We start from the raw sequence: 13,508 nt of genomic DNA on the forward strand, positions 1-13,508 counted from the left end.
GCGCAAAGCCTGCGCCGCAACCCAAGGACAGCACCCGATGCTTCCGGGACCGGTACCCGCCCGAGAGAAAGTTTACGAGCATTCCCAGCACTCTTGTTTTGTGGCGCCAACGCATAGGACCATCCCGGGGCGCTGACTGGCCCCCAATGGGGGACGCTTCTGCAAACGGGACCTAGTCACTGCGCACGCAGCCTGGCCGAGCGCAGTGGGGATGCAGGCTTACGTCTGGGGCAGGCGGGGCTCCGACGCAATCCTTCCAGCTGCTGCGGGGGGCCTGGAACGTGGACCCGGAGAGGAAGCTACCGGTCCCGGAGGGGCCGGGTCCGACGGCTCCACCTGCAGCCTTCCCCGGAACCTGCACGCAGCCAAGCCCACTCGGTGCGAGGAGGGCGGCGGTAGGAGGGACTTTGCAGGAGAGGTAGCATGGCCCGGGACAGGAGCAGTGGGCTCTCCGCACTGAGCTGACCCGAATGCTAAAGACAACCCTGTCCATGACTGCCAGTGTCCCCGACGCCAAGCCACCGGAGTGGAGGACAGTCCGCCTAGGGACCGGCTGCAGGGCACTGAGCATGCCACTGAGAAGTCCGTGCTCACTGACCCACGGACAGGAAGGAGGTGGCACCCGAGGAAGGCAGGAAGGGACAAGGAGAAAAGGTTTGACTCTGAAGTCACCAGGACTCGGGCCACGCAACCTGTGTGCGGAAGGAGCGCGGGGTGTGGATCTTACCCTCTTTGGGGAGTTAGCTCGGCGACTGCGCTCCTCCGGAGCAAGGGCAGGGGGCCGTTTCGTAAACATATCTTTTTCCTCCGTCCACTCTTATCTCGGTCGCTTTTCTCTGCTCTATGGGAGAGGCACTACGGATGTCTTTCTCCTCACTCGGACAGAAGTTGTACTCAGGGAATGGGAGCCCCATATTTTGTCTGCTGGGCAGACCCCACCCGCAGACCACTCCCTCCCTTCACTCTCTGGGTCCTACCCATAACCCTTAATGACAGTTCCTCCATACCCACCCCTGTCTTCAAAAGTTATTCTTCTAAGGCAGATGGGAAGTCAAGAGTCTACTGCCCCCATCCTCCACACCAGGAAAAAAAAAAAAATCTTAAACTACAGGACAGGAGCAGCAAAGGCCAGACTTTGTTACGGAATGACAGTGTAAAGAGTCACTCTCCTCCTAGTGAATTCTTTTGATCACATCCTAGGACATCCCATCCCTCTAAGCAGGACTCTAGCCAGCCAAGTACCAAAGTGAGTGCCATATAGGCACTGGCAATTCAACGCCAAGTTTGTTGTGTTTGAAACGATGTAAGGTTTTGAAGGCAGGCATTATTTGCATTATGAAAATTGCAAATCTGTCTTCTGCTACAAGTTAAGGGAGGAAACTGCTTTTGGAAGACCCAATCGCTGCTCAGGCTTCATGGACCAGGGAGCGCTGCAGCCTGGGACTGCCTGCCAATAGCATCCCACAGGCTGAATTCAGGGGCCAGCAAACCACACCTGTCCTTCACAGGGAGCCACATTTCTAAGGCAGCAAGGAAGGCACTGGAGACATTCCACTGCAGAGGTGGTATTGCCACTTGAAGACCAAGACGATTGTTAAATGTTTAGCAAAAAAAAAAAAGAAAAAAGAAAACAGAAAAAAAGGATAAAATAAAGGGACCAAAGACTTTAAGTTTTCTTAGACATGATTTTTTTTAGTCCAATTTCAATCAGAATCTTTAAAATTTCAAACACTTTATACTGTTATGTACGGTTATACTGAAATAGTCCATCTCAGTAGACTATGTGACCTGTCCCTTGAACGTCACTGTGTGGACAAGGAGCAGTAATGGGTATTTTCCTTCCAAAAAGACATGCAATCTGAGAAATGCCATACACGTGATGTGTAGTTAAAGAGGCGGACACTGACCGACATCAGTGAGTACTACACTATCTCACGTTTCCTAATTCACAAACCCCACGTGTTATAACACAGCAGCTCCGCCCTAAGCGTTTCACACTCACCCTCTCTAACCCAGAGATGAGAAGCAGCTGCCTTGACATGCCCCAGAGGCTGTGGCGTTTTGTAACTGCGTTCCTACCAAGATGCTGCCTCATCACATATCACCACCCACAGGACACCCATCTGGGAGGCACATCTGTTAGCTGCACCTTGAGGGTCAGAGTTCCTGGGTCTGTGGATGGAGCACTGGGTGGATGTACATCCATTCAGACAACCGTCGCCTGTGAGTCTCTTTCTTTTCCACGTTCTGCCCCCTGGTGGAAGTGTTGTGGGAACTATGAAACTGAAGTAGCTAAATAGCATGGTCTCTCCCTTGATTTTCTGTGCTGTGTTCCTAAAGCTGACTGTACTGATAAGGTAAACATGCCCCCAAACTCCCTTCTAACAGCTCCAGTTATCACGAGTATCAGAACCAGTAGTTGAGGTATTTTTTGCTGCTTGGAGGGAGGAGGGTTAATGAAATAATTAACTTTCATACTGTAAGAAATCAAATGTGTCTTATATTCAAGTTAATTACGAAGAGTGCTCGCTGTGATTTTTAATGACTTACTGGAATTAGTCTTTTAAAAAAGTCACATAAGACTTCAACTTACATTATTTAGAGCTGTGACTTCTGCTAAGCAAGTGTTCTACCACTGAACCAAATCCCTGGCCCCTCAATTTAAAGAAAAACACGTGGCAATACCTGTCTAATGTCTTAAATAATCTTAATTTTCCAAAAATTAACATTTCTGATACCGTTCTGAAAGTCTGTCTAGCATTTCAAACATATATCAAACTAGTTGCATAATTTAAAAGAAAAACACAAAGATTAAGAGACTTATGGGATTCCTGACAAAACAAAATAGCCACATGAGTTTGTCATAGGAAATTTGCTGCACCCTCATCTTGTCTGACCGAGTCTTACGGACAAACAGAACCCTCAGAGTTAAGGATCTCACAGCAAAAAGGATGTCTAATGTTCTGGTGCACCGTTTTGAGGTATGCTTTGACGATAGACAACAGTTATACACCGTACATCTCAAGATGCTAAAATAAATGATTTTGAGAGCTGTTTTTAAAAGAGACTTATAGGAAATTAACTTAAAGGTGGCGAGGGAGAGAATTTGGGTAGAGAAAACTAAAATTAAGGGCCATTTGAGAGAAACCTAATGTTGAAGGTGATCTAAATGAAATCTCCAAATAATGGGGGAGACAGAGTCCCAACTGGCCATCTCGTCACCGAATGGAGCTTCCAGTACTAGGAATGGGTTACTGGGAATGGATATGGGTTGTTGGCCAAAAGGGTCCCACGGGAATGCCCAAACAACCCAGGCTGTTGTCAAGACTATAGGCTGCTCTCCACAAACTAACAGCAAGGCCCCACTGCTGAAGACAGCACCCACACACCTCACTGAACATGGAGAAGTCACATCTGGGCCTACAGAGCCTTCACTCCTATGTTCTAGAGTCTTTGGTACAGGAAGGTACTCAACATGCTACCAAAAGAGAAACATAGGGCTGGAGAGATGGCTCAGAGATTCAGAACACTGACTGTTCTTCCAGAGGTCATGAGTTCAATTCCCAACAACCACATGGTGGTTCATAACCATTTGAAATGAGATCTGGTGCCCTCTTCTGGCATGTAGATATACATGCAGACAGAGCACTGTATACATGAGAGAGAGAGAGAGAGAGAGAGAGAGAGAGAGAGAGAGAGAGAGAGACATAAACACCAAGCAAGATACAAACCCTTTTATCTACAATAGTGTCCTGCCTACAAGATATGCTTGGCCAATGGTGGCACAAAGTTTGTAGGAATAACCAATATCTGATTGAAGGCCTACTCCACGAGATGGAACTCATACTGAACATTGCTTGGGTGACCAAGAACCAGAGACTAGATTGCCTGGAGACCTAGTGTAAAACCAAATACCTCTGTTCTTTAGGGAAGAGAGGGGGAGGGAGAGAGGGAGGGAGGGAGGGAGGGAGAGAGGGAGGAAGGGAGGGAGGGAGACAGAGAGAGAAATAAAATGACTCCTAATGACATTCTGTCATACTCGTAGTGTCTTGCTCAGCCATCATCAGAGAAGCTTCCTCCTGCAGCAGATGGGAACAAATACGGAGACCACAGCCAGATAAAACAGAGTGGAAAGACCTCAGAACACTCAGCCCTAAATGGAATGTCTCCATCAAATTCCTCCTCTCAAGGCTCAGGGAACCCTGCAGCAAAGGAGGCAGATAGAGTGTACTGTGGGATGTCTTTCTGTATGCTGTGAACATGTGTTGCTCTGATTGGTTGATTAATAAAGCTGTTTGGCCAATGGTGAGGCAGAATGAGGTTAGGCGGTACATTCAAACTGGAGAGTCGGGAGAAGAGGTGTGGGGAAGTCGCTTCGAGCTGCCACCGCCAGGAGAAGCAGGATGTGAAAGTACTTGTAAGCCACGAAGCCACGTGGCAAAACATAGATTAATAGAAATGGGTTGAATTAAGTTATAAGAGCTAGTTAATAATGAGCCTAAGCCATAAGCAATATAATTGGTAATTAATATTAAGCCTCTGAGTAATTATTTTATAAGCAGCTGCAGGACCATGGGTGGGAGAGATTCGTCCACACCGCAGGGCCAGGCTGGACCTGAGAAATATCCGTCTACAAGAGTGTAAGAGCCAGAGGGTATAGAGGACACCAAGGACACTTAAAGCAACAGGACCTATGCACATATGAACTAACAGAACTCACAGACTGAGGCAGCACACACAGTCTACACAGGTCTGCACCAGCTGGGGTCCTCCATCCCTGATCCGGAAGAAATCTCCAACTGATAACCACTTGCAGATGGAAATTTAGTTTTTCCAGGGGAGTGTCCCTGGAGAAACGAACTCCTGCATGCCCAGCAGTAGATGGCCAACAGAAAACAAACTTAATAACACTATAAGTTCTTTGTCTTATAATGTCGTATCAGGACTTCCCCCCTTCCCCTCAATACAGGTTGCATATACATTATGGCTTATAGTATTTTTTGTGATTCCTAAGTGTGAATGAGCGGGTCTCTGTTTCTTGTGCCTTTTCTTAAGCTCTTTTCCTGGTTTGTTTCATCCTATTCCAACGTGTTTTTATCTTATTTCGTTTCATTATTGTTCCCTGTATGTTTTCTAATGAGAGACAGAAAGGAGGTAAATCCAGATTGGAGAGGAGAAACTGTAAGTAGCAGAGGGGAAACCATAGTCAGAACATGTTATGTGAGAAAATAAAAATCTGTCCTCAATAAAAGGGGGGGGGGATGCTCTGTTGTACTCTGAGGTGTGAATCCATTTACTAGAGAAGTCTTAAAAGTAGGAGACTGAGCCACTCAGCGACATTTATGTTTTTTAAGCACTCTATGTCAGGAGGCAGAGGCAGGTGGATCTCTGTGAGTTTGAAGCCAGTCTAGTCTACAGAGTGAGTTCCAGGACATCCAGGGCTGTTACACAGAGGAAACCCTGTCTCAAAAACCAAAAAAGAAAAAAGAAAAAAGCCCCCAAACTCAAGAATTAAGAACTTTACAAAAAGCAAATACACTCAGTGTTGTGCCTCAATAAAGTTCCTTTGCCAATAGCAACAATGGCTCCGATTTGATATTACGCTTCATTCTGATGTGACATAAAAGCAATGAAAATTCAAATACTGTGTGCTGGAGCTGTTTTAAGCTGAGAACAAAAAAATCTCAAAAATTTCAATATAAACGCTCCACAAATTTTAATAAACATCAAACTTACCACTTTTACATTGTGTTAATGTCACGAGGTCAAAGTAGAATAAGATGAACAATTTTACCTCTGCAATTCCTGGGGACTATTGGTTGACTTTCTCTTTCCTCCTTTTGCTGTCTCACACTACAATCAAAAGGGCAGCATTCTACTTCAGGGAATTTAGACAAAAGGTAACTTCACCTTGACCTCAGGTATTCACTTCCTCCTTGCATTTCCCGAACTCTCCTCGGACAGAAACTTTTGCAGCATCGTCAGGTCAATCACTGGAGTCCCACGTAACTGAATCACAATCTCCAGTCACCGGAGTCCCATGTAACTGAATTACAATCCCAGTCACTGGAGTCCCATGTAACTGAATCACAATCCCCAGTTACTGGAGTCCCACGTAACTGAATCACAATCCCAGTCACTGGAGTCCCATGTAACTGAATCACAATCCCAGTCACTGGAGTCCCACGTAACTGAATCACAATCCCCAGTCACTGGAGTCCCACGTAACTGAATCACAATCCCAGTCACTGGAGTCCCATGTAACTGAATCACAATCCCAGTCACTGGAGTCCCATGTAACTGAATCACAATCCCCAGTCACTGGAGTCCCATGTAACTGAATCATAATCCCCAGTCACTGGAGTCCCATGTAACTGAATCACAATCCCCGGTGCTTGAAGCCTGGACCACTTCCTGACGGTGTCCTCCATTGTCCTTCATTCCCTGAGCCCCACCCTGAATCACCCCTAGCAGTCTTCAGTCCTCACAGCAGCCAACAATTGCAAAAACCAAGTCTCTTCCTTGCTTAAAACTGTTCAGTGCTGTCCACTCCAACTAGAAGACAACCCAAACCCTTAGCATAGTCTTTCCCCCACCAGAACTGGCCTAGAGCACTGCCTCCTCTCAATTTACATTTAACTTAATGTCTCATTTCTCAGCCCTTCTTTCCGATCTTCAGCTGTGCCAAATGCATCAAGTCCCAAATTTAGTGACTGCATTTACTGCTTTCTCATCTCATAGACTTTCCCCTCAGTCTCCAGACAAGGTCACAGTTCAAACCTCTGTCTCTCTGAGGGGCTGTCTCACCTGAATGAACTAGTGAAAGACCCTAACCCTTCAGGCTTACACCCTCAAAAGCCCCAGGAGAATAAGGAACTAAAAATAAAACTAGTTCCAAGGGCAACCTGACTCAGCCATTACTCAACCACCCCTGCAACAATGTAACAATGTAAAAAGATTTCTGTTAAGAGATATGCTCAACTGTGACTGGGATAGTTGCAAGTGTTCCTGGAAGGACCACTGTGACCTTTGTGTAAACTCCACTCCCGCCCTGATACCCCCTTGAGGTTTTGGAAAGAATGTGCATGCGGAGGTAACTGTACCCACTCTGTGATCAAACAATGATCTTGTGAAACAAAATTGTATGGGAATTGTAATCTTATGGCTTTTATGGGTTTTTCCTTTAAAAGTACCTATGTGACTGTGGTGAGATGTGACTCTTGCTCTTTGGAGCAGAGTTTGCCCGACTGTAGAGCCGCATCAATAAACAACTCTTGCTATTGCATCAACTGGACCGGAGTCTGGATTCTTGGGGCGCCCACTTGAGACCCAAGATTTTAGGGTCTAACACTAGAGCCTTCCACCCTTCTATCATTTTCTATACTATTTCTCGTCTTATTTTGTTTGGTGTATAGAGATTATTTTTGTTTTGTGGATGTGCTTTTTCTGCTGGAAGAGGATATCAGATTCCCATGCACTGAAGAATGAATCTGCTGTGAGCCCTGTGTGGGTGCTGAGAAACCAAACCCAAGTCCTCTGGAGGAACAGACAGTGCTCTTAACTTTGACCATCTCTCCAGCCCCATTTATTATTTTTAACACCACTTATCACATGAAATCACACTCATTTTCTGAGTCTCCTTGCTTGCTATCTTTTTTTTTTTTTTTTTTTTTTTTTTTGGTTTTTCAAGACAGGGTTTCTCTGTGTAGCTTTGCGCCTTTCCTGGAACTCGCTTTGGAGACCAGGCTGGCCTCGAACTCACAGAGATCCGCCTGGCTCTGCCTCCCAAGTGCTGGGATTAAAGGCGTGCGTGCGCCGCCACCACCGCCCGGCCTTGCTTGCTATCTTATGCAAACTATACAATCTTCCTTTGGAGTGATGTTAAACTATCACTCCTAATATTACCAATATTACTGTGTTCTTTTTCTTCAATATTGCTAAAGATTGAGCCATCAATACTAACTGTCTAACCTAAAACTAGGAGCTCCTGAGTATTTTAAATAATAATAAATATTCTTTATCACAAATTTGGCACAAAATTTTTTAATGAAATTATAAAAATTAAATAGCAAAACTACTTTAAATGACTTACAAATCTATGTAATTTGGCTTACTGATTATTTCTCTATCAGTTTGTTTTCATAAAATTGATTATTCCCAGCTATAACATACCAAGAATGGCGGCAAAGAGAAATGAAATCAAGTACATAAAGCTCACAAGTCCTGTGCTCAGCACATAATGCTCAGAAATATTAGTTTTCCTTTATTATTTTCATAAAAAGATACATACAAGTTTTACAAACATGCCAACTTCAGTTTCTTGCACAAAAACAGCCTCCTATAAAGAACCTAATCTGGCATATGTTTATATTTTCTGAGGAATACAGTGTAAAATTTGCTTCAATGACCAATAAAATTCCTCTCTGATAAACTAATCTGGAATCTAATTATAAAGCCTCGTGTTAGAGTTTAAGATTCTTTAAAAAAGTACAAAGTTCCATGATCAGGAGAAGAACCCGTCAATGACCAGAGAAATCCCCCATTGCCGCACATACGGCTCAGTTTTATCTGATTCACAAAACAGAAGTACTGAATGTGGAAACAATCAGAAGGAAAGACTAAGGAAGTACATATAACGCCGCCAGCTAAGCTCTGACTTTACAGTATTTCACTGCCCCTGGTTAACTGTTCTAATTCAGATAAAGCTAACTATCTGTCCTAACTACAGCCAGACAAAGACACGGAAAAATGGAACGTGTATCATGTTCTACAGTGCACGTCTTCTACTGTCTTACACTGAACATCTCCCTAACTCCAGTCTGAGGTATATCAAAAGACGGAGACTCGCTAATCCAGACCATGGGCAATGTACCACACAAGCCCTGCCACCACGACCCCAAACACCGGGAGGAGGTAGGCCTTGTACTTCTGCCAAAGAGGCAGCTCCACTGCCACTTCATCTCTCTTCTTGTTCTTCTTTCGGCGCCCCTTCAGTCTGTTTTCAAAAGCTTCCAGTTCAGCCTAAAGCAAAACAGTTTCACTTGCATTAAACTCAAAAAATACACGGATTCCCAACTTTCTACTGAAATGAAAATTAAACAATTTGAGAAATGTGTTGATAGTAAAAGTATAATAAATATATTAATTTGATTTAAACAACAACAAAACCCCTCTCATCCACTACTGACTGTATTCAACAAATGTTAGTTTAGTTAGTGAACAGAACTGAATGCCAATAAAGTGATTCTCCAGACTGCAAGCCTGTCTTTGATATTAAGCATGCAACTGATTGAATCAAAAGGATTCTAAAATGCAGACAATAGCTTTTTTTTTTTTTTTTGGTTTTTCGAGACAGGGTTTCTCTGTGTAGCTTTGCGCCTTTCCTGGAACTCACTCGGTAGCCCAGGCTGGCCTCAAACTCACAGCGATCCGCCTGGCTCTGCCTCCTGAGTGCTGGGATTAAAGGCGTGCGCCACCACCGCCCGGCGACAATAGCTTTTTTAATCTAACACCATTTTATACCTCAAGAGCACATTCCTGAAAATGCAGAGATGCTCCATACATAATTTTAGCCTTTTTATAATGCAGGAAATATGATCAGTGACTGACAACACAAAAATCCAAATGAGTAAGAAAAAAAAGTTGCCTCAACTAGATTCTGTTCTTTATCAAATACTTTTCCCCTCTTTTTAAAGATACAGTTAAAATTCTTTAAGAGGAAAATGCTTCACACTTTAATGCCCATGACTATTTTAGGAAGAACTGAAAACTGATTGTAAAGGAAGACAGCCTGGTCAAATAGACAGTCCTTGTCAAATACCGGCTTTTCTTGTCCTGGCAAGCACCCTGAGTTCCCATACAACGACAATATAATGCACCACAGGACACAACTGCCTAAACAATGATGACCAGTAAGTAAACATGTTCTATCTACACAGTTTAACTGAAGAAAATGTAAATCTTCATTAACATACTCATTACTGTAGTCATAAGCTACACCTAAAGGCCATCTATCAGTGGGTTTCATTTAATATAAAATGGCATTTTTCAGCAAGACAAATCAGAATTATTTCAAGTGGACTTTGCGACACAGAACAAACTCGATTTGTGCTGGGCTGCACTGCGTCAGCCTAGGCCACCCGTGCTACAGGCTGGACAACTATGGAGAGATGAGCGTGCCCGTCACTGAGGTACCCTTGCTACAGGCTGGATAACTATGGAGAGATGAGCGTGCCCGTCACTGAGGTACCCTTGCTACAGGCTGGACAACTATGGAAGAGATGAGCGTGCCCGTCACTGAGGTACCCTTGCTACAGGCTGGACGACTATGGAAGAGATGAGTGTGCCCGTCACTGAAGTACCCTTGCTACAGGCTGGAAAACTATGGAAGAGATGAGTGTGCCCGTCACTGAGGTACCTGCTGCCGTCGTTTCTCTTCCTCCAGAGCGGCGTTGGCTTCTGCTTCTTTAATCTAGTTACATTTAAAGGGAAAATTAACTAGATATCTGCAGATCTCTGCCATCTTCCCACCCAGGCTCTACTAATCCAAAGCAACTTTTGGTAGCCTTACATTGGAAAGCCTATTAAGAAATGTAAACATTATACTGGGAAGTTTTACCAAGATTTCATCTAACAGATTCAGGGTAGTGAATATACTTTATGTTATAATTGTTATAATTGACATAAACATTTCCTCTTACTAGCTATGAGATTAGATCATAATTCAAGCCATTAAGACTCTATAACTAAAACACTTTTAACTTTTCCTCTTAAGTTACTATATTAAGAATCTAAAATCAATTATTAGTGCCACATTTTCCTAGAGTAGAAACTCATCATTTCTTTCAAATGCCTGTCTGGAAGGCAAGCCTTTGTTTGAATCAACAAAACCAATGATTTGTGGACTGGTTGGTTTGGCAGGCAGAATCAACACTGAAGACATCTCAAACTACAAACCATCCCCAAATCTTACATTTGTATTATGTTAGCCACATTTTCAGGAGGCTAGTAGTATCATTAAAACAAGTGGCTATGGGCCAGAGCAAATGCACTAAATGGTATAAAAGACAAAAAAATTAGATACACAGCAAGCAATTAAACCAGCTCAGGGTCAAAATAAGCCTATACAAGGGGCCCTTTGTAACATAAACACGAGTGGTTTCAGTAAGAGCAAAGAGCAGAGGTCATCAGCACGTTATTAACAAATCTATCCACATCACCTCAGATGCTTTCTGCTTCATTTCCTTGCACGTTGCATCACATTCCACTGAAACCTGATTTTCACGTATTTTATTGCACGGCAATTCCTACAAATGGAAATCGAAAAATTTAGTCAATTTTTCTTTCAAATCACAACTGTATACCAGCAAAGTTTACCCAACAGCTGAAGGTTATAAACATGCTACATTCTCTAACCACTATGTGTCTTGGTTCAAATGATCACTCCTTTATTTTCTCTCTGTTTAAAACACTTTATTTTCTCTCTTTTTTCTGACTGGGGGTAGATGCACAAGAATGCAGTACTCAGAGGCCAGAAGAGGGCACAGAAACCCCTGGAGCTGGAGTTTCAGGATGTTGTGTGGGATCTGACATGGGGAACCATCCAAGAGCAATATACCCTCTTACCCACTGAGCCAAAATAAAGGGGTCCCCTACTTTATTTAATTAAAATAATAAAAACTATAAAATTAAAATAATCAACTTAATAATTTACTATATGCCTCTACCAACTCAGCTGAATTTTATTTTTATCCTTTATATTTATTGCTTCTTGTTATTCTTCCAAAGATTCTAGGAAATGTTCTAGAATGTTCTAGAGCAGTAACGTCCAACAGAGCTTTCTGGGATAAGAAATGCTCCACCTGTCTGCTGTCCGGGGAGCATTATCAACCACCTATGAAGACTGTGCACTAGAGGGAGCAGGGCAGTGACAAGCCAAGGCCTCCACCGTGCTGCACGCCACCTCACTAACACACACACACAGTTAGTGCTCCATGCCCAACAGAGTCTGGCGCTTTCCTCAAGAGTTACACATAACCATCTTTAAGTCCCTATGAAAATTCTTCACTACCCAAGTACTAATGAGTAGGAAACTACACTTGGATAAGACATGAGATCTCAGAAAACTGAAGAGACATCCCATTAAAAATAGTTCAGCAAATATTTTCGTGTAAATATCATCAAACTAAATATAAATTTAGTGAATTTACCTACTATAGAAAAGCATAGTGAAAACTTATAAAAAATAAAGCAAATGCAAGAGCCACATAAAAACTTAAGTATCTGCTGCATGGAGTAATAAAGAATTAATGCAAAGAGAAAACAATTTGCTCGAGAAATCACCACCAGCACATAATATAACATGATACAACTATAACTGCAGCATGGTAAATCAAGTCAAATAAAAAAAATCAATTCAAATTTAAAAAGTCTTTAAGGAGTCTCAGCCTGCATATTTGAAGTCAACTGAGAACTGAGTAAAAAACTTCTCTGTCCTGGAACTCACTCAGTAGACCAGGCTGGCCTCCAAGTCAGAGACTCGCCTGCCTCTGCCTCCCGAGCACTGGGATTAAAGGCGTGCACCACCACCACCAGCCTTAACTCTAGTAGAATGATCTTTCTGGTCACTAAATTTTCACCTATTAGTCTTCCAGTAATTGTTTTTATCTTACAAGTTTCTTTTCCAGGTTTGAGTACTACTTTATGAGGCTGTGACTATAAAGTCTTTTCAAGGAATTATTTTGAAAGGAAAATACTGATAGCAAATAAAAGCCTTCATAGACAAAGGACAACAAGCCTAATCCCAGACCATTTCCTAATCCAGGAACTCAATCTACCGCTCACCAGCACCTTGTTCAGACTTCAGTTTGGAACACAACAGTACTATGCCAAAGCGCACTGAGCTTGAGCCAACAGAGAACCATCTTTCTTCTGTTAAGTTACAAAAATGAGCATTTATAGAAATAAAACCTTAAAATTAAAGCCAAAAAACTACCCTCACACAAAGCAAGGCAAACAGGAATTCTATCATTTAAAATACTTACCCGTTTTATTCTTTTACAAGGGCATCTAAGTTTTACCTTCTGGTTACAATTAAAGGGGCATTCACCAGGATGACACATCTCTTTGCATCTATGGCCACAGGGAAGCTAAAATTAAAAGAAGCAATTGGTCATTTGCATTTTGGTCATACTCTTCTTTGCCTTTCTCCTAATGGTTGTTTTAACAGACCACCACACAGTGCCAATTAATACAGAATAATGAATAAAGTGATCCTTCAACTTCTTTTCTCTTTTAGACAGATTAATTATTATAATTATATACACAAATTATTTTTATTAGAAAATTTTAGTATTCTCAAGCTCCACTTCAAGTGTAAATGTCACACTGTCACCCTACAGCCAGGTGACTAAGCCAAGGGAAGGTAAGCCAAGTATAAGTGATGAGTGCTGTCTCAAAGCACAGAGTCCTGGAAATGACAAACCCTGGAGCAATAAAGAAAGCCATGT

The 13,508-nt window shown here is 42.8% G+C and overlaps 2 protein-coding genes across 6 annotated transcripts in view; both read right to left on the reverse strand.

Annotated features, from left to right (window-relative positions):
- The window catches only part of Corin (corin, serine peptidase), a 211,671-nt gene extending 210,875 nt beyond the window's left edge, over positions 1 to 796 (reverse strand). The window contains exon 1 of one of the 2 annotated variants that reach the window (XM_052735099.1): positions 728 to 796. In XM_052735099.1, coding sequence (XP_052591059.1) covers positions 728 to 796 — 69 coding nt within the window. Of the gene's footprint in view, positions 1 to 223; positions 494 to 727 lie in introns of those variants that run through there. The other variant, XM_052735098.1, reaches the window with a different exon arrangement.
- A 7,425-nt stretch (positions 797 to 8,221) lies between these two features.
- Positions 8,222 to 13,508, reverse strand: part of Nfxl1 (nuclear transcription factor, X-box binding like 1) — a 40,916-nt gene continuing 35,629 nt past the window's right edge. For all 4 annotated transcript variants that reach the window (XM_052735100.1, XM_052735102.1, XM_052735101.1 and 1 more), the window contains 4 exons: positions 13,044 to 13,148; positions 11,220 to 11,306; positions 10,418 to 10,471; positions 8,222 to 9,021 (listed from right to left, as the gene is read on the reverse strand). In XM_052735100.1, the coding sequence (XP_052591060.1) occupies positions 8,848 to 9,021; positions 10,418 to 10,471; positions 11,220 to 11,306; positions 13,044 to 13,148 (420 nt within the window). In that variant the 3' untranslated portion in view covers positions 8,222 to 8,847. The remainder of the gene's footprint in view (positions 9,022 to 10,417; positions 10,472 to 11,219; positions 11,307 to 13,043; positions 13,149 to 13,508) is intronic.

This window comes from Peromyscus californicus, unplaced genomic scaffold, assembly GCF_007827085.1.
Source record: "Peromyscus californicus insignis strain IS unplaced genomic scaffold, ASM782708v3 Scaffold_13__1_contigs__length_99412109, whole genome shotgun sequence".
NCBI classification, from domain to species: domain Eukaryota; kingdom Metazoa; phylum Chordata; class Mammalia; order Rodentia; family Cricetidae; genus Peromyscus; species Peromyscus californicus.